Here is a 21,474-nt window from a genome sequence, read left to right on the forward strand (position 1 = left end):
AACAAGACCCATATATATGCTGCATGCAAGAGACACACTTCAGACCTAGAGACATGCACAAACTGAAAGTGAAGGGATGGAATAAGATACTCCATGCAAATGGCAATGAAAAGAAAGCTGGAGTAGCAATATTTATCCAAAGAACACCAAAACATGAATGCATAAAGATATATGCACCTCTATGCTCATTGCAGCATTATTCACCATAGCTAAGACTTGGAAGCAACCTAAGTGTTCAGCAAGGGATGAATGGATAAAGAAGATGTGGCATATATATATACACAATCGAATACTACTCAGACATAAAAAGGATGAAATCTGGCCATTTTTGAAGACATGGATCGAGCTTGAGGGTATTATGCTAAGTGAAATACGTCAGAGGCAGAGAGTTAAATACGATATGATCTCACTCATAAGTAGAAGATAAAAACAATGACAGGGGCTAGCCCCAGGGCCAAGTGGTTAAGTTCATGTGCTCCGCTACACTGGCTCAGAGTTTAACTGGTGCGGATCCTGGGCATGGACATGGCACTGCTTATCAAGCCATGCTGAGGTGGCATCCCAGATAGCACAATGAGAGGCACTCACAACTAGAATCTTTAACTATGTACTGGAGGGCTTTGGGGAGAAGACGAAAGAAAGAACAAAAATAAGATTGGCAACAGATGTTAGCTCAGGTGCCAATCTTTAAAAACAACAACAAGAAACACACAGAGACAGAGATTGGACTGGTGGTTACCAGAGGGGATGTGGGGAGGGAGGAGGGGGAAAGAAGTAAAACGACACGTGTCCAGTGATGGATGGTAAATTAGTCTTTGGTGGTGAACAAGATGTAATCTACACAGAAACCAAAATATGATGTACACCTGAAATTTATATAATGTTATAAACCAATGTTACTGCAATAAAAAAAAGTATCACAAAATATTATAAATTTATGTTTAGTGTCATCAGCATTCTTCTTGTCTAGTAATATTTCCTGTCACAATTCTGTGGTACAGCAAGCAAATTTATCATTAGTGCATTGTCAAAATTAGCCTATGGATTCAATGTGACTTTCCTTAAAATTAAAAGATATAGGAAAGCTTAATAAATGATTTAGAAGTTGACCCGCAATAGAAGGAAACTTCAACATAATAAAGCCCATTAATGAAAAACCCATAGCTAACACATAGTCAATGGTGACAGACTGTAAGTTTTTCCCTTAAGAGAAGGAAAAGCACAGGATGCCTGTGTTTGCCACTTCCATTCAACATAATATTGGAAGTTCTAGCCAGAACAATTAAGCAAGAAAAAGAAATAAAAAGCATCCAACATGGGAAGGAAGAAACAAACTGATCTCTGTCCTAGATAACATGTTCTTTTACATGGAAAATTCTAAAGATATAAACACATGAATGCACATGCATACAACACACAGAAACACAAACCTGTTAAAATAAATGAATTTGGCAAAGTTGCAGCCTACAAAATCAACATGGAAAAATCAGTTGCACTTCTATTCACTAACAATGAACAATCTAAGAAGGAAATTAAAAAAAAGAATTCCATTTATGATTGCATCAGAAAAACAAAAATACTTAGGAATAAACTTAACCAAGGAGGTGAAAGACTCGTATAATGAAAACTACAAAACATTGCTGAAAGAAACTGAAGACATACATAACTGAACAGACATCCTGTGCTCATGGATTGGAAGACTGGAAGACTGAATTTGAAGATGTTAATACTGCACACAAGCCATCTACAGATTAAATGCAATGCCCATCATCTTGAACATGCATTTTGCAGAAACAGAAAAATCCAACCTATAATTCATATAAAATCTCAAGGGACTAGGAAGAGTTGAGACAATCTTGTAAAAGAAGAGTGAAGTCGAGAGGACTTACACATCATGATTTTAAAACTTACTAAAAAGCTACAGTACTCAAAACAGAGTGGTACTGGCATAAGACAGACCAATGGAATAGAAGAGAGGGCCTAGAAATGAACCCTTGCATAGGTGGTCAAACGATTGTCCACAAGACTGCTGAGAACATTCCATGAGGAAAAGGCAGTCTTTTTATCAAATTGTTCTTGGAAAACTGCATATCTACATGCAAAAGAATGAAGTTAGACCCTTATCTTACACTATACACACAAATTAATTCAAAAGGGCTCAAAGAACTGAACTTAAAAGAGCTAAAACCATAAAACTCTTAGAGGAAAACTTAGAGGACAAGTCTCATGATGTTGGATGTGGCAATTTCTTGGCTTGGATGTGACACCAAAAGCAGAGGCAACAAAAGAAGAAATAGATAAACTGGACTTCTTCAAAATTAAAAAGCTTGTGCACCAATGGAAACTATCAATAGAGTGAAAAGACAATCCACAGAATGAGAGGAAACATCTGCAAATCATATACTTGATAAGGGATTAATATCCAAAATATATAATGACCTCCTAAAACTCCATAACAAAAGAACAAACCAATTCAAAAATGGGCAAAGGACTTGTCCAGACATTTCTCCAATCAAGACATACAAAAGACCAATAAGTGCATGAAAAGATAACCCCTAATCATTAGGGAAATGCAAAGAAAAACCACAATGAGATGTTACCTCACATATATTTGGATGGTTATTATCAAAAAAACAGAAAATAATAAGTGTTGGAAAAGAGGTGGAGAAATTGGAAACTTTGTGCATCACTGGTGGGAGGCGGGAATGTAAAGTGGTGCAGCCACTGTGCAAGACAGCACGGTTGTTCCTAAAAGAGTAAACGGAATTCCCATATAACCCAGCAATTATACTCCTACGTATATACCCCCTAAAATTGAAAACAAGGACTCATGTACTCAAATGTCAATATTCAGAGAGGTATTATTCAGAATAGCCAAAAGGTGGAAACAACCCAAGTGTTTATCAACAGATGAATGGATAAACTAAATGTAGTATACAAACAATGGATGATTATTCACACATAAAAAGGAATAAAGTTCTGATATATGCCACAAGATGGATGAAATTTAAAAACATTATGCTTAAGTGAAATAAGGCAGAACATATTATGTTAAGTGAAATAAGCCAGAAGTGATTCCACTTGTATGAGGTACCTATGACAGCGAAACTCATAGAGACGAAAGCAGAACAGTGGTTACCAGGGCTTGGGGAATGGAGCTATTGTTTAGTGGGTGTAACGGGTCAGTCTGAGATGAGGAAACTGTTTTGGAGATAGCAGCGATGGTTGCACAACAACGTGAATGTACTCAATGCCAGTGAAATGTACACTTAAAAGGGTTAAAATGCTAAAAAAAAAAAAAAAAGTCGATTTTGAAAAATTAACGTAGAAGACTAGCCTGAGCATTTCTGAAAAGGCACTGTTTTACTAGATATGAAAACATATCATAGAACTACAGAAAAACAGGTAGGTGCTGGCACAGGACTGGACAGAGTTCAAGGGAACAGAAAGATGACTAGAACACCTATGAATTTAGTGCATGATAAAAATTGGGACGTGACATGTGACTACAGTTAACAAGACTCTATTGTGACTTGAAATTTGCTTAGAGGGAGGATCTTAAGTGTTCTCACCACATACACACAAAAAAATAGTAACTGTGAGTTGATGGATATGTCAATTAGCTTGATTATGTCACAATATATACAACATTGTGATACAATGTATCAAGTGGTACAACTGAAATGGAAACAGCTTTTATTTGGAAATTATATCTTAATAAACCTGAAAAAATTTCTTTCATTTAATTACAAAAAAAACATTGGGACTTTAAAACAGTTGGACAGAAGACAACTTACTCGACAAATGGTGCACTTAGCCATTGGATGGGGGTGGGGAGAGTGGAGAGGAACCCTATCTCATTCCATGTACCATAATGACTTTCAGATGTACCAATGATTTAGATGCAAAGAATGCAATCAGAATGCACAGTTGAAATGTTCATATAACTTAGCATGGGGAAGACCTACAGCTTTTAATAAGAAAGACACAACACTCATAGCCTTTAGGGAAAAATCAGTACATCCAACTACTTATTAACGTGAAACTTCTACATATACAAATGACCACAGATGGGAGAATAGTTAAATGAAATATAATATATATTAAAGTCATCACTAAAAAGGATGGGAATATATCTACATACAACCCAAGTCATTAAGTTGAAAAAGTCCAAGTTTCAGAAAACTATGAACATCATGATGCCACTTTTGGTTAAGAAAAAAGAAAAAATGCCAAAATATGTATAACTACACATATAAGGATGTCGATGTACACAAATACATAAAAAGACACCTTGAACTATTTAGTGATTAACTCGGGTAAAGGACGAGAGAAAGAGAAGGAGAACTCATCTTTTGGTCTGTTTACTTTTGTAAAGTTTAAAATTTTACAAATCTATATTCATATACTTACATTATTAAAAGTTATAAAAAGCAATCCATATCTAATAGTATAAAAATCTTAAATAAAACTGACTAGTAAAAATAAGGCAAAGGAAAAAGAACTAGAAGAAAAGCTTCCTTCAAATTAAAGGGGATTTAAGTTATAGCGAGTTCTGACAAATCAACAAGAAAAATATTTTAGAAACTAAATAGAAAAATGAGCAAAGGACATGAACAAATAAACGTAGACCAAAAAAAGTTCCGCTTCCTTGATAAAGAAATGCAGATGAATATACGACATCATTTTTCAGCCATCATCTTATCAAGCTCTTAATGAGAGAAGTAGGAGAAAGTTACTGAACCTGGAGAACTCGACACCTGAGGTGGCTTGGTTGTAACGGCAGGTTTGGAACCTGGAAAAATAAATTTGATTCAATTCACCACCCTTATCGATACAAAATTAGGAATTTAATTTTTATTTTTGATTTTTTAAAGAGATTATTTCTCAAAATGGAAAATACACATACTTTCTAATATTGCAATTCTACTTCTGGGAATTTAACCTAAATATATATTGCCACAAGCACATAAGAATGTATGCATAATAATGTTCACTATAGCTTTGTATTTTATGATGGAAAGCCTACCAGTTAACTAATAATAAATCATAAAATTAATGCGTTCAGAGTAAACGTGTGTTTTTTAAAGAAATTCCCACCCAAGTAGTATCACACTAGTTAGTTTATAGCCTTTTCTTTTCCACTTAGCATTTCATGGACACTTTTTGATATCAGCACAATCAGATCTACCTAGTACTCCAGGGGGCTGCCAGGTACCAGGTTACGGGAATTATAAAAAGGTGTTCTAATTACCATATTGACATGCATAATTCCCCTCAATCCTATAAATATCAGGGCCATAGGAAATACACAAATTAGAATCCAGTACTTGAGATTTGTTTGAGTTCAACAGTCTTATTAAACAAGGGGCAACTCCAGCCCACAGAAATGGTGTTCCCTGAGTAAGCAGAGCCAGACTAGGAGCCTGAGCGAGATCTGCCCAGGCCACGGCTCCGCCCACTGCCCCTGCTGTCTCCTGCTTCTGCTGCAACCAAGGAGAAGCCAGAGACAGCAGCACTGCAGTCAGGAAGACGGCTGCTTCCACCACCTCAAAGTCATCTCTCAACTCTGAAGCACAGCAGTTGATCGGGAGTCCCTGCAAGAAAGCCTCCATTTCAATTCAACAAAAAAGGACTTTTCCTGCCTTTCAAGTGCTATGAAATTCAGTTTCTGTTGCCAAAGCAAACTGTCCAGTAAAGAGACAAAGAATAATTACATGGAGTGGGGAGGGGTGGGGGGTAGTATGGGGGAGCAAAATTTGCCACCCCAAAATGTGTCTCTTTGGCATGAGGATTATTTTAGGCTAATTAATTTAAGAAACAGAAGATGTGCGAAACTTTTCTTTTTACTTGCCCCTTAATTGCTTAAAAGAATTTAGACAGAGGGCCTGTTTCAGGAAGAGAGCTGTCACCAGAGATAACTCCAAAGAATGTGAGCTAGGTGTGGCAGACCGGGGGCACTGAGCAAGGCCTGCTTGTTCAAAGCCTTCCGTGTGTCCTTGAGTCTCTGCGTGGCACGGCAATCATTGGTTTGCAAGCATGTGCTCTTCCCATCTTCCTGTAAACTGTCCTCCTCCCTGGTGCAGTCCCAGTCCCCTACCCGCTTCTTCTTAGCTCAGGATGGCACATGAGCCTCAATTGCCTGACTGCCTGTGGGTCTCAATTCCTATGGGGCCCCCATACATATGTAATTAAATTTATTTTTCTCCTGTTAATCTGTCTTATGTTTATTTGATTATCAGACCAGCCAGAGAACCTAGAAGGGTATAAGCAAAATTATTCCTCCCCAACAGTCGGTGTAGTTGGCAGGAGATACCTCACTGGTGGGGCGATGCTCACTCCGGGGCTGCTGCAGCTGAGAGATCCTGGGACCCCTGACAAGCGATGGCGGAACGTAAGAATTCTTACCATGTCGGTCTCCCAGATCTCTACCTGCAGGGTCTGGTGCAAACAAGAGTGGTCAGTGCTTTTGCCTTTTCTTCATTTAGAGCGGCAGGAGAAAATAGTTTTGGAACTAGTTTCTTGGGTATAGCCACTCAGGTAAAGATTTGTTGTAAGTATTCTCAGTTTTTATTGATCCTTTTCCTCCCAGAGACAGTGACTATTTTTCTTTATCTCTGTCTGCTGTGGTGTTTGTCATAAGAACGGAAACGATAAGGCAGAACACAGGCATAGGTCCTATAAGCCTGCTGTTCCAGCCAGCCTCACAGACTGGTGAGTTCCCAGTTCTCCCCAGACTGGTGTCTATTTAGACAAACTTTGCTGTGGGTTAATGTGCATATGAAGTAAACGCTGTTGCTAAGGGATATCTTGGAAACATTAGTTTGACTTCAAGAAACCCAAGGCTTAGCTAAAGCTGTTAATGTGCATGTAAGATGAGGTTTTCCTTTCATCTTGTTCTATGTCTTGAGAGCTTGGCTTTCTGATCAGTGAGAATATTCTCTCTGGTCTCCACCCTGCGTAAGGTGCATGCACCAATGTGTATCTTGGTAGCTAGTCGAACAGAGGGCTTCCAAGATATGAAGTTACAAGCGGCACTCTCTGTGCCAGTTCTCAGGGGAGTCTGTCATAAGGGGTCCCATCCATAAGGGGTTTTGTTGTCTCAAACTTCATTCTTTTGTTAGTGCTGCAAAAAGTCTCACTCCAGTAGTGTCTGCCCAGTGTCACAGATCAGCAGGTCTGTGACTGTACGCGTCTCATATTTTCACGGGAAACCAGACACCATTTTCACTACACCATTCTTACTGCCTACTAACAACAAAGGCCTTTGCTGTCTTAAGCTACTTCTGAGAAGGAACTTTCTGGATCTTGTGAGGGCTGCATCTTTTCTACTCTAGTTTGGGACGCCTCTTGCATCCATGGTTAAGCCATAAAAGGCTTACTGGTTTTAGTTGCTATTGAGGTTAATAGATCCTATTCATCAACGGCCAGAAGATGAACCGTTTGAATTGGAAAAACTTCTACATTTAAAACAAAATTTTTTGAGAGAGCTCTCATCCTAAGCAATTGTCTTACTGGTACCTACACAAAGTCCAAATGGAAAGGTAGATACAAAGAAGTATCATGGCGAGCCTTAAGAACTCACTCAATAAGATGAAAGGCCAGAAATTAGACTTAGAAGAAAATTAAAGTCCCCACCCAACATAAATTCCCCTCCTTAAAATCTGGCCCCATCTCCTCAGCAAAATCTCTCAGCTCCCAAAACTCCTCCTCTCCCCAGAAAATTCTTTAAACACCCAGCTGCTTATTTTAGCTTCTCTTTTCATACAACATTTACAGAGAGCACTCTGGCTTCATCTCTAAGCCCAGAATATACAGGTTACACACGTACATACTAAAAGCCAGGAAATAAACTTAACAGAAGCACCAAGGACAGAAAATAAGGCTCAGACATAAGGCTCATCTTGCTGGGCTCTATAATTACGCTCTGCCAGCTTCAGGCCCTCCTATGCAATGTCCTTTTGCAGATATATCCGAGGTGGGGGTTCAAAATGGCGTAAAGGAAGAGCCCGAACTTATCTTTTCCCATGGGCACAAAACATAAACTACATATGGATCAATTCTACCTGAAAGAAACAGAGCTAGTGGAGCACCTGTTCCACAACACGGGAGAAACATGACCACATTGAGACGCCCAGGAGAGGCAGAGAAATGTTCCTGCCAAAACCCCTACCACGGTGTGGCCGCACAGAGAGTCCCAAACAAGATAAACCCAAAGAGATACAAACCAAGACACATTATAATTAAAATGTCAAAAGTTAAAGAAAGAATCTTAAAAGCAGCAAGAAAAAAAAAAACAACTAGTCAAGTACAAGGGAACCCCTAGAAGGCTATCAGGTGACTTTTCAGCAGAAACTTTACAGACCAGGAGTGGCTTGATATATTCAAAGTGTTGAAAGGTAAAAAAGCTTACAACCGAGAATACTCTACCCTGCAAGGTTACCATTCAGAATTAAAGGAGAGATAAAGAGTTTCCAAGACAAGCAAAAAATAAAGGAGTTCAATGCCACTAACCTGGCCTTATAAGAAATGTTAAACGGACTTCTTTAAACAAAGTACAAAAGGCCATAACTAGAAACAAGAAAAGATATGAAAGAAAAAACCAAACCGGTAAAGGCGACTATATAGAAAAGACAGTGGATGAACCACTTATAAAACTAGTATGAGGGTTAAAAGGCAAAAGTAGAAAAATCAACTGTAACTACAATAAGTAGTTAAGGGATATACAATATAAAAACATGTAAAATATGACGTCAAAAACATAAACCATGGGGTCAGCCTGGTGGCCTCGTTAAGTTGCGTGCACTCCAGTTCACAGCCCAGGTTTGGCTCCCGGGCACAGACCTACACTGCTGTGTTAGTGCCATGCTGTGCAGGTGGCCCACATACCAAAAAATAGAGGAAGAATGGCATGGATGTTAGCACAGGGCAAATCTTCCTCAGCAAAAAAGAAAAACAACAAAAAACCTACACCATGGGAACTTTTAGAATGTGTTCACACTTAAGCAACTTTCAACCTAAAATAAGCTGATATATATATATCTGAAAATCTGATATGTCCCAGTATAATGTTATCAGTCATAATTCCGGTTTTTATCTTAAAATGTTGTCTGCCACAGAAATAACCAAATTTCCTTGTCAATTCCCTGATAATGAACTCTCATCAGATCTTTAATAATGGGCATTCTTAAGTCTTTTGTCTTTTACAGAGGGTTATTGTTTTATTCTGATGCTTTTACAAAAGCATTCCTACAAAAGTGCTTTATCTTAAAGGAGAACTCGTGGAACGAACTTGGACAATACGGTTTCTGATAACTTCAAGATCATAAAACTGAACAGAGTAAGAATTTCCATAACTAGTAGAAAACCTGGATTCAATCATTACAAGAATTAATTTCATGGGACTAAATGAACTGACGAGGATGATTATAATTTTTTATAACTTTTTTCTCTGCAACACTGCTGATTTATTTTCAATGTTTTGGTTTTCCATATTTAAGGAAATGTTTTTCTCTTTTTCTCTTAAGCTACCTATAACTTAGAGCAATTTGGTAAAATAGATACCTTTTTGAACAAAGATGAAAGATTTATCTTTTTCTCCCTGGCTGATTCCTCCAGAATTTGGAAACTCTCCGTGAGTATTCTATTTTCATGGTAATACAGTTATTTGCATACGTTCTCTAAGAATCTGTTCTCCTTGTAACAGGACACAGAAGCATTGGTTATATTACCAAGGCTTTATTGGAATGTCATATTGGAGAGAGACATAGATAGACTCAAATATGACTAGACAGCTTTAAGGCAATATTGACTTTATGGAACCAACAAAGGCCCTTGGAAAAATCAGCCTGGTATCTTGCATACAGGGCTCCTGACAGCCTTACCAGGTGAGTAAGAAGGTCACTTCCTAGCAAACTCAGGAACCTCAGGATATTTTGGGGACCTCAAGAAGACAAGAATTAACCCAAAGCTACAGGTATCATAGGCAAAGTCTGATGGCAAGTCCTTGGCTTAGTTTCATAGCCCCGAGAGGATTTTAAAACTTCAATGTGAGATTCTTTATGAAAAGTTCTGGCAAGGTACACTTAAAAGAGCCTAGACAGTCAATCACTATTCTTGGTGACCTTGGGTAAATAATCAGGACAAGTTTACTGAGACTAGACTTATTCTATAAACAAATTAGTCTTACTGTGGGTATCTTTGATAAAAATTGGGCTGATGGTAGAGAAAAAAATTATGTTTCAGTAATACACCTTTGTTGATCTCAAATTCTAGTGCTGTTCACTGTTCGAAGTTTTTTCCTTGTAAACTGGACTAGATCCTGAATTTTTCTAGTTTCCTCATATCTGGCTACAATGTTCCAAACTAACGTCTTCACCCATTTTACTTCAAATCACTAAGGACAAAAGCTGCCTTTTTCCCTGAAGCACTGAAAACTGAATACGAATGACTTGATATAAAACGCAGAGAAATCACCCAAATAGCTCACATTTAGACAATCCTCTTCCTGCCTGTTGCTGTGTGGGCCACTCAGAAAGTTTATAGGTACACCCAGTACATCATCAGAGACATTCAAACTGCAAACCAGGAAAATCTGTTAGATTGCCACTGCCTGCCCTCACCATCTGAAGATGCTTTGAGCCTAGAAATTGTCTTGACTGCCTAGCCTCAGAACTCAGAAACTGGGATTATAGTCTGCTCTAATCATTAACCATTGTTCTTCTTTTGTTCTCATGGAAATGCCTCGTATTAAATACCTGACTGCTTGCACCATCGGCCTAACTTTGACAGCATACCTACATCAAAGCCTCCTGAAATAAGCTGACAAGAACTGACTTATTGTGAAGACGAGAGTAGCTGAATAACACGGAACAATCTGCCAACTCAATTTCTGGACTCTGAAACGTTTCAGGGAAGTTTCAAAGGCTGTAAGGGAGCAAAATTTGCCACCGCAAAATGTGTCTCTTTGGCAGGAGGATGATTTTAGGCTGATTATTTTTAAGAAACAAAAGATTCAGGAAGTTTTTCTTTTTGCCTAACCCTTAACTGCATAAAAGAAATTAGATTGAGGACCTTTTCCAGGAAGGGAGCTATGACCAGAGATAACTACCAAAAATATGAGCTAGGTGTGGCAGACTGGGGCACTTAGCAAGGCCCGCTTATTCAAAGTCCCCTCTATGTCCCTTTGTCTCTGCATGGCATGGCAAACATTTGTTTACCAAACCTTGACTCTACCCACCTTCCTGTAAATTGTCTTCCTCCTCTTTGAATTTTCAGAGCCCTACTCTTCTCCTTAGCTCAGGATGGCATGAACTAGCCTCACTGCCTGACTGCCTGTGGGATTCATATTCTTATAAGGCCCCCATATATAGGTAATTAAATGTGTTTTTCTCCTGCCAATTTGTCTTCTGTTAATATCATTATTAGACAAGCCAAAGAACTTAGAAGGAGAGAAGGAAAATTTTCCCTCCCCAACAGTAGAAATAAAGTTCTTTTTATGAAGACAGCAGAATTTCCCAGTTTAAATTGTACTACAGAAAAAGAACTACTCTGGTTGCAATCCAGGAAATGAAACATAATCCAGGATAAAGAAGATACCCTGTAAAGGTGTCGACAGATCACTTTTAAAATGAATAAAATAGCAAAGATGACGACATAGAAAGCATACATATTAAAAAACAGTGCCAGGGACCTTCCTCTTCACTAATATTAATTTGAATGATGCTGTAAGTCATATGAGCTACCTTTAAGGGCTTCCTATATGCCAGGCACTGCCTGTGCTAACTGCTTTAAACGCATTCCATTTACACTTTACTATCACCAAGTGAGGAAGGCATTACATCCTGTTAAATAGAAGGAAACACGTTGAACGTTTACATAACTTGCCCAAGTTTACATGTCTATTTATATCGGCGGACTATGGCAAATAATTTGAGAATCACAATAACTAAAATGGCTGGAAATATGTTCTTTTCATTACTAAAAATGATAAATGAGTGTAAATCACCAGATACTTAAAGGATCTTGAAAAAATCACAAGGAACTTAAAGGATTTTGACAAATAGAAGGAGGAAGTTACTAAACCTGAGGTACTGGAAACTGGAGGTGTTGTACTGGGAGGAGGTGACTCTAGAAAACAAAATAATGTAGTCTGAATCATATACTTGGGAGTTATTGCTGACATTTGCACCAGGAATTGAAAAGACCTGTGAAAAATACAACCAGGAAGTTACTCAACCTGAGACAGTGGAAACTGGAGATGTTGTACAGGGAAAAGTCAACGCTACAAAACAAAATAATGTAGATTATGTGGGGACGCATGGGAGTTATGGTGGCATTTCCACCAGGAATCGAAAAGACTTTTTGAAAATACAACCAGCAAGTTATTGAACCCAAATGATTCAAAATCGAACTTCTGGTACTGACAGCAATCAGCACTGGAAAACAAAATGATATCGACTGGATTAACCACTTGGGAATTATTGTTTTCTTTTCATTTATATGAATTATGCCTTTCATTCTTGACTTGTTTAGGTAAAAATTCCCATGCTTCAATTTTCTCAAAAATGGTTGCAATCCATTTTTACACATAAAAATAAGCTGAACGCTAGACACATATGCCTGTGTGAGGTTCATAACATGCTAAAACTCTAGGAAAACACGCAAAATCACAAAAGAATTCCTTGTGAATTGCACGTCATATATGTGTCATGGAAACGAATACAAGACAAGAGTTAAACAGCAAAATTACTTCTTTTCAGTTATTCTGTATCACTGATATTTACGATCAAAGAAATAAAATCTAAAAAAGAAAAACAAAAAGGAAGGAAAAAGATACCCTCGTACCTTTAATGCACTTCGGAATCGCAGGCTCCCAAGTACTGTTGGCGCCACAGACAATTGTGTTGTTGCCACTGAGGTAAAAACCCGGGACACATTCAAATACAACCATGGCTTTGTAGTAAAATTTTGATCCAAATCCTGATACTATTCTTCCATTTTCAAGTACTGGATATTCACATTTGACCACTGAAAAGTGGAAAAATTACAGAATTAATGGAAAGCTGCTTTAACAGAGCCCCAAAAAAACTAGGGCGAAGTAGTAAATTCCAGTGGGAGGAAATACAAGGAGTGGAAGGCACGATGTTAATTAAACAAAGGAACAAACAAAGACCTTATCTGTGCAGTGTAATTCCAGGAAAACAGATTTAGAGAAATCTAATAACTTTTTCCACTACGAATAGACTGCCATTATAATTTATTGGCTTTCCTACACTTTTTCCCAATGCAGAGATGTTTTGGGAAAGGTCTGGCTACCAGATACAAATTCCAGGTAAGTTCAAAATCAACTTTTGATGCTCTTTAGCTCTGGGGACTCTTTTTAAGGTCAGGCCCACACTGATCACAGTACGCTGCTTTCTGAGAACGGGAGGAAAGACTGTTTGAGAAGGTCATACTTGAGCTCAAATTTAAAAGTTGAAAAGAAGTGCAAAGATATGCAAAAAGAAAGATCTCAGAGCAATAACATACCCAAACTGGGATGTTCATGAAACAGAAAGGCCAATGGAGTTAGGGCAGTGTTTTCCGAACATTTTGGCCTCCAGCCCAGAGATCGAGAAACACACCTTACGTTGTAAACCAGTATCCAGGCCCACAGGCCTGAAATCAAGTTAGTACTCAGCCTCCATACCAGTGTACTCTGGTGTTTCCCCTTCCACTCTGCTTCTGAAGAAGCAAAATGCTGGTCAAGTCCCTCTAGATTGATTTCAGGATCCGTTAATGGGTTTGACAGAATTTGGAAAAAACAAAAACAAAAACACACTGGCGTGGGCACTGAGTACAAGAGAACATCGTGTGAGATCAACTCGGAGCAGCAGCCAAGGCCGCAGGATGCAGAGCCTCTCCAGCCAGAAGAGCGCTCTTCCCCTTTCCCCTGGATCCGAATTTCCAGCAGACATCATTTCCCATCAGCCCAAGCAACTTCCTTTAGCAATTCCTGTTGTGCAGGTTGACTAGTGACAACTGCTCTTAGCTCTTGTTTATCTGAAAATCTTTTTATTTATTTCACCTTCAGTTTTGAAGATGTCTCCTTGACAGAGAATTCTAGGTTAAAGGTTTTCTTTCTCTTTCAGCTCATTAGCAGATCCTGTCTTCTGGTGTCCACAGTTCCTTAAGGGAAGTTAGCTGTCATTCATACTTGGGTGGGTAGGCAAAGTAATGTTTTTTCCCTCTCACTGGCAGCTTTTTTGTTTATCTTTTGTTTCACTACTTTCACCATGATGTATTTAGTTTGGTGTGGGTTTCTTGGCAAACTAAAAATTTTTTTTATCCTGTTAGGTCACTGAATTTCCTGGAGCCGTAGGGTTATTGTTTTGTATCAAATCTGGTAACTTTTGGCCCACGTTTATTCAAAAAATTGTCTATACTGTTCTTTCTCTTCCCTTTCTGAAACTTCAATTACATCTAGGTTTGACGGCTTGCTACTCTCCCACAGCTGAAAGTCTCTCTCTCTCTCTCTAATATTTCTTTTCAAAGCATGTTGGATTTCTATTGTCCTGACTTCTGGTTCACTGATTTTCTCTCTGTTGTGCTAAACTGCTGTTAATTGCCTAAAGATTTTCAAGTTAGATTCACTAGATATAACTTACATACAGTAAAATTCACCCTTTTAAGTGTATAGCTGGATACGTTTTGACACAATGCAAAGAATCATGCAATTACTAGCACAGTAAAGATAGAAAAGTCCCATAAGCCCGAAACATTTCTTCATGCCGTTTGGTAATCAATCCTTCCCACCCTCCCAACCACCTGCCCCAATGAGGCAACCATTGATCTGTTTTCTCTCTCTATTGTGTTGCTTTTCCAGAATGTCATATTGGGATCACAGCCCATGAGTATGGCTCATTTCACTTAGCAGAATGCATGTGAGATTCACTCCTGTTGCTGCACGGATTAGAAGTTCATTCTGTTTTATTGCAGTCTTACTCCATTGTATGGATATATCATGTGTGCTCATCTAGTCACCACTTGAAAAACATGTGGGTTGTTTCCAGTGATGGGTGAGATTATGAGTAAGGTTGCTATGAATATTCTCATACACGTTTCTATGTGAACATGTGTTCATTTTACTTGGATTGCTGCATTGTATGTTAAGTGTATGTTTCACTTTCTAAGAAATTACCAAACTGTGTTCCAAAATGGTCATACCACTTTGCATTCTTACCAGCAATGTATGCGAGTTCCAGCTGCTCCATAACCTTGGCAGTACATGGTATTTTTACCTTTTTGTTTTGGTTTTTACTTTCTGCCATTCGAATAGGTGCATAGTAGTATCTCATTGTGGTTTTACATTACATTTCAGTGATTACTAATGCTGCTGAGCACTCTTACATGCATTTTTTTGTCATCCACACATCTTCTTTGGTGAACTGAGTGTACTCCAATTTTTGCCCATAATTAAAAAATCGAGATGTTTTCTTATTCTTGTGTTTTGAGAGTTCTCTATATATTATAGATATAAGTCCATTATCAGATGTGTGCTTTGCAAATATTTTCCCCCAGTCTATGACTCATTTGTTTCATTCTAGTAACAGTGTCTTCTGGGAGCAGAAGTTTTGAGCTTTTAAGTCCAATTAATTAATTTTTATTCTAAAGGATCACGCTTCTATGGTTGTATTGAAATCTTTGGCTAGGTCACAAACATGTTGTATGTTTTCTACAGAAAGTCTTATACTTTTAGATTTACATTTAACTCTACGATCTACTTTGAGCAAATGTACATGATGCTCACATGGTTGAGCTTCTCTTTTTTTTTTTTGCATATGGATGCTCAATTGTGCCTGTACTTTCACCATTTTTGTACCAAATTGTTTGTAAACCTGTGACAGAATCACCTGTACACATTTGAAAGGGTCTATTTCTGGGCTCTCTGTTCTGTTCCATTGTTCTGCATGGTCATCTTTCCACCAACAGCACAGTGTGTTGATGATATGCTTTACAGTTGTGTTTTATAATAAGTCTTGACACCAAGCAGAATGAGTCCTCTTAAGTTTTTTCAAAATTGTTTTGACTATTACACTTCTTTTGACTTTTCATATAAATTTTAGGAATAGCTTGTCAATTTCTACGAAAAGTTCTGCTGGGATTTTTTTTTTGGATTGTGCAGAATTTATAGATGAGTTAAGAAGGACACATTCATTACACTGAATCTTCCAATCCATGACCAATGAATTTCTATTTATTAAGATCCTCTTTAATTTCTTTTATAAGGGTTTAGTTGTGTTTACCATTCAAACCTTGCACACGTGTTAGCTCTATATGCAAGCACCTTGTGTATTTTGGAGCTGTTGTAAATACTACTTAAAAGAATTTCCATTTCTAATGTTTTTTTGCAATTCAGTTATGTATGTTGATATTGTGACTTGCAACCTGGCTAAAACTTCAGTCTTTCAAATTTTCTACAGAATCACATGCTAAGTCAATAAAGTCTATTTCATTTCTTCCTTTCTGAAATGATGTTTATTTCTATCTTTCAGCTTATTGTATTAGCTAGGATCTCCAATACAGTGCTGAATAGAGTGCAGAGAATACATGTCCTTGTCTTGTTCCTAACTTAGCCAGAAATAAATTAGTCTTTTACCATTAAATATGATGTTAGCTGTGGGATTTTTGTAGGTGCCTTTTATCAGTTTCAGACACTTCCCTTTTATTCCTAGTCTGCCGAGAAGTTTTATCAAGAAAGATGATGAATTCTGTTAAATGCTTTTTTTTCGCATCTATTAAACTGATCATGTGACTTTTTTTCTTTATACTGTCTTGATATGGTAAAATAATCAATTTCTGAATTTGAATCAACCTTGCATTCATGGATTAAATCCTGCTTGATTATGATGTATTTGTATTTTTATATATGACAGGATTTAATTTAAGAAGTTTTCGTTCTATATTCATTATGGATGTTGTTTACTATTTTCTTGCAATGATTTTGTCTGGTTTTGGTATCACGGCAATGCCATTCTATTGATAGGAGTTGAGAAGTGTTCCTGCCTCTTCTATTTTCTTGAAGAGTTTGTGTAGAGCTGCTCTTATTTTGTCCTTAAATGTTTGGCAGAACATCCCAGTGAGCACACGGGGCCTGCAGTTCTCTTTGTGAGAAGGTTTAAGCTGTCAAATTTAGAGGCACAAAGTTGCTTGTTTTATTCCTTTATTATCCTGTAAATGTCCGCAGGAAATTTAGTGATGTCCGTTTTCATTCTTGATATTGATATTTTATATCTTCTTTTTTGTGTGTCACACTGACTATGGGTCTATTCATATTGCTGATATACTCCAAGAAAAACATGTTGGTTTCATTGATTCTCTGTGTTTTTTCTCTTTCCCTAGCAGTAATTTCTGTTTTATTTATTTCATTCTGTGTCCTTATTTTGGGTTTAATTTGCTCCTCTCTTTTACTTTATGCTATATCCTTTATGCATTGCTTTTGCTGTACAAATTTTGATGTTTTGTTTTCATTTTTATACAATTCAAAACACTTTCTCATATCCCTTGTGACTTCTGTCTCAATTGTTGGTGAGTAGTGTCTTGCATAATTTTTATGTATGTGGGGATTTTACAGATATCTTTATTTGATTTCTACATCCATTCCATTGTGATCAGAGAATGTACTGTGAATGATTTCAACTTTTTAAAGTTTGTTAAAAATTATATTATTGCCTAGAATATGGTATTAGAGAATGCTCTGTGTGCACTTGAAAAGGGTAAATATTTTGTTGTTATTCAGTGGTTCCCTTCCTTCAAGAGTCCAATCCCCTCAGCGTCTCCCTGCTGTTGGTCACTCTCTAGTATCTTAAATATTCTTTTACTAATATGTGTTGTCACATTTATCAATCTTATCAGCAGGAGAGTCTGTAATTTACCTCACCACTTCCTACAGCAAGAATTCTCAGACTTCTGATAATACAAGATAAAACTTTCTTGTAATACAAGGCCAGTGTGTGTTGAGTTTTTTGATGCTTTCAAGGAAAAAGAAAATCCGAACTCATGCACACACGCAGTAGTTCACAAGGTAAAATTGGCATGCCAAGCACACGATGGGTAAGGGGTGGGGAACTCTACAGCTAGAACTATTTGTGACTCAATTTAACCTATATTAAATTAAATTAGAAGTCAATTTAACAGGAGGAGGACACACACATCACTGTTTTGTCTACCTTCAGGTAAAACGATTTATAAAGTGTTTCTATAGTATTTGCAATGAAGACGGATATAAATGGAACTATTTGTACCTTTACACTCAGGAGGCTTGCTACTCCATACGTCATTCCCAGAGCAGACAAGCTTGCTCTCTCCAACAAGTGAATATTCATCCGGTCCGTTTGCAGGATCACAACTGTAAGTTACTACGTCACCATATCTAAATTCCTCCTGGTCGGTTCTGCTGTATTTTCCATTTTGTATTTTTGGAGGTGGTCTACAACGCATCACTGAACAAGGGAAAAAAAGAGGGCGTGAAAGGCAAAAGGAAAGGTAAAAGAGTAAGATGGCATTAGTAAAGTACTAGGAACTGCTTCAACACGCTCATTAACGTATGATTTGTACAATCTAGCTGTGCATCCAACATCCATTTAGAAGAGGGATTCTATGAGAAATTGCATTACCCTAAATTCAAACCATTAACACAAAAATGGACTTACAAAATAAAATCTGTTTTCTTAAATATCTATATAAAATATATAAACGAACTATCTACACTTATGTATAAGGCCATGCTAAGTTTTGTTCTCATCATAAGAGATGCTGACAATTTTTTGAGAAAATATCTTGTGATCAAGAATAAAACTCAGTGCTACTTGACATAGCCTTTCTAATTTATAAATATATCCATTTGCTAAATCGGTGGTTTACAATACCAAGATACTATTGCCTTTTTTCACTTTCGTCCTTATGAGTGTATGGTGAAATTTTCCAGAGGGTATAAATTGGATGATAATGCAACAGATGGAAGCTAGATGTCATCTTTTAAGAAACATAGTGAAGAGATTTGCAATAATGTAAAACAATGCCAGTATTCTGTTTGTTTTGGAAAATTGATTTTTCACAAAAATATGGTGAATATGTTACCATGTATTGACCTTAATGTTCTTAAAAATAAACAAATAATTATTTTAAAAAGTCTCAGTTTTAATTCCAATATAACGAATGTCTAGATTATAAGTCACATAAAGGAAAGCCTGTTGGCGTCTTTTTTACTTTAAAAGGGTAAGGGGTTCTCAGAGCACAAAGTGTGAGAACTGCTGGTCAAAATTCTAAAGAGAGAATACAGTTAAGGTACCTTCACATAGTGGGGGATTGTCACTCCAATTCACCTTTTCTTCAACGAGTTCACAATACAGAATTTTAGTTCCAATTAAGTTATGACTAAAAGAAAAAGAAAAAGTTACAGTGTTCTTTACCAGTTAACAAGATGGAAATAGTAATTAAGAAAATGTTTTTATGGCTGTTTTTCTGCACTACCGCAGTTTGAGAAAAACTTTCTAAAATAACAAACTGCTAATAAAATCTGCAATTTAACTAAAGGGTTTCTGCATTTCAACATGCATTGGCCAGGAGGAAAATGTCTAAATAAATCTTTCATACCTGTCGGTCTGGCCTCTTTGCTACCTCTGGCAATCACATTACACGTGCATTTCTACGTCCTCACTTATGCCATTCTGCTCAGGAAGGACAGTGACTGAGGAGAGAGAACAGGCCCTGGAGCTTGCTGCCTGGATGCCAGTCCCAGCTCCACGAGCGACTTGTTATTGGAGCTTGGACAGACAAAGAAGAGAGGAGCCATTGCTGTAACATCTACCCACACTTTTGTAAGCTCCTTCCATGTTGGCTGAAGTGACTTTCAAGGGATTTAAAGATCCAGTGCCCTTTGCTGTCCCCTTCATTTTTCACTTTTTCCCCCTTCAGAAGCCAAGCATTAAAAATGAGAACATTCAAAAACAACTGCATACGTGGGGAAAATTAGAAAGTGAGTACACACAACCAGAGAAAGGATCAAAAAAGACCTGAGAAGAGCATCACACATCAGGCTGATACGCAGCACAGAGACACCCCACAACAATAAAAAAAATAACCCAAACAGCAATAACATAAAACATTGAGCTTTAGGAAAGGGGGATAATCTGATTTCCAGACTGACTACATTATTAGCTTCAAATGTCCAGTTCAACAAAAAAATCACAAGGCATACAAAGGAACAGGAAGTATGGCTCATTCACAGGAAAAAATAAATCAACAGAAACTGTCCCTGAAAAGACCTCCTGGTGTATTTACTAAACAAAGACTTTAAAGTAACTGTCTTGTGCATGTGCTCTTGGTGTGACATTGGTGGTTTCCACTACCACACTTTCTTTTTCTTCAATGAGCGTGTGAGCAGCAGATACAGAGAGGCACATCTTTAGGAAGACCTCACAGGCAAGACCATTGCTCTTGAGGTCGAGCCCAGTGACGCACCAGTGAGAATGTCAATTCCAAAATCCAAGACAAGAAGGGCATCCTAACTCACCAACAGTATCTGATTTTCACAGGCAAACAGCTAAAGGACAGGCACGGTCTCGAAGACTACAATATTCAGAGTCCACAGTGTACCTGGTGCTTGACCAGTGGGGGGACATCATCAAGCCTTCCCTCTGCCAGCTCACCCAAAAATACAACTGCTACACAATGATCTGCAAGTATTATGCTCGCCTATACCCCTGTGCTGTCCACTGTCACAATAAGTATGGCCACGACAACAACCCGTGCCTCAGAAAGAAGGTCAAATAAGGCCTTTCCATAGGCTTCTGCTTTGCATGCAGGATGGCCTCTTGATTTCAGCCCCACGGCCCTGGGGCCTCAGTAAAACCTGAGAGAAAACAGAAAAACTGTCTGAAAGCTGCTCAAAGAACCAACAGAAAAATGGAGAGAGTCAAGAAAACAATGTGTGAACAAAATGGACATATCATTAGGAGACAGAAAACCTAAAGGAAACCGAAAGTAAATTCTGGAGTTGAAAAGTACAATTACTGAAATCAAAAGTTCACTATAGGAATTAAAGCCAGATTTCAGGAAGGAGAAGAAGGAATTGTTGAACTTGCAGATAGGAGAATGGAAATTATTGCGTTTGAGGAACAGAAAGGACTGAAGCAAAGTAAAGAGAGCACAAGGAACATGTAGGACAACAACATGCACATCAACATAAACACTATGGGATGCTCAGGAGGAGAAAATAGAAAGAAAGGGGCAGAGAGAACAGTTGAAGAAATAATGGCTGACAACTCCGAAACTTTGCTGAAAGACATGAAGACAAATATCCAAAAAGCTCAACAAACTCCAAGTAAGATGAACTCAAAGAGACCCAAACTAGGCCCTAGAACAAGCAAACTTTTCCAATTCAAAGACAAAGAGACAATCTTGAAAGCTGCAACCAAAAAGTGAATCATCACA

General features: G+C 37.8%; 1 protein-coding gene across 1 annotated transcript in view; it reads right to left on the bottom strand.

The window, feature by feature from the left end:
- The window catches only part of LOC124249706 (membrane cofactor protein-like), a 52,515-nt gene that overhangs the window by 13,974 nt on the left and 17,067 nt on the right, over positions 1–21,474 (bottom strand). The window contains exons 6-10 of the mRNA XM_046680938.1: positions 19,331–19,416; positions 18,285–18,482; positions 12,847–13,029; positions 12,085–12,129; positions 4,745–4,795 (exon numbers count right to left, since the gene is read on the bottom strand). Of these exons, the coding sequence (XP_046536894.1) occupies positions 4,745–4,795; positions 12,085–12,129; positions 12,847–13,029; positions 18,285–18,482; positions 19,331–19,416 (563 nt within the window). The remainder of the gene's footprint in view (positions 1–4,744; positions 4,796–12,084; positions 12,130–12,846; positions 13,030–18,284; positions 18,483–19,330; positions 19,417–21,474) is intronic.

The sequence above is a fragment of the Equus quagga genome, chromosome 13 (assembly GCF_021613505.1).
Source record: "Equus quagga isolate Etosha38 chromosome 13, UCLA_HA_Equagga_1.0, whole genome shotgun sequence".
In the NCBI taxonomy this organism is placed as follows: domain Eukaryota; kingdom Metazoa; phylum Chordata; class Mammalia; order Perissodactyla; family Equidae; genus Equus; species Equus quagga.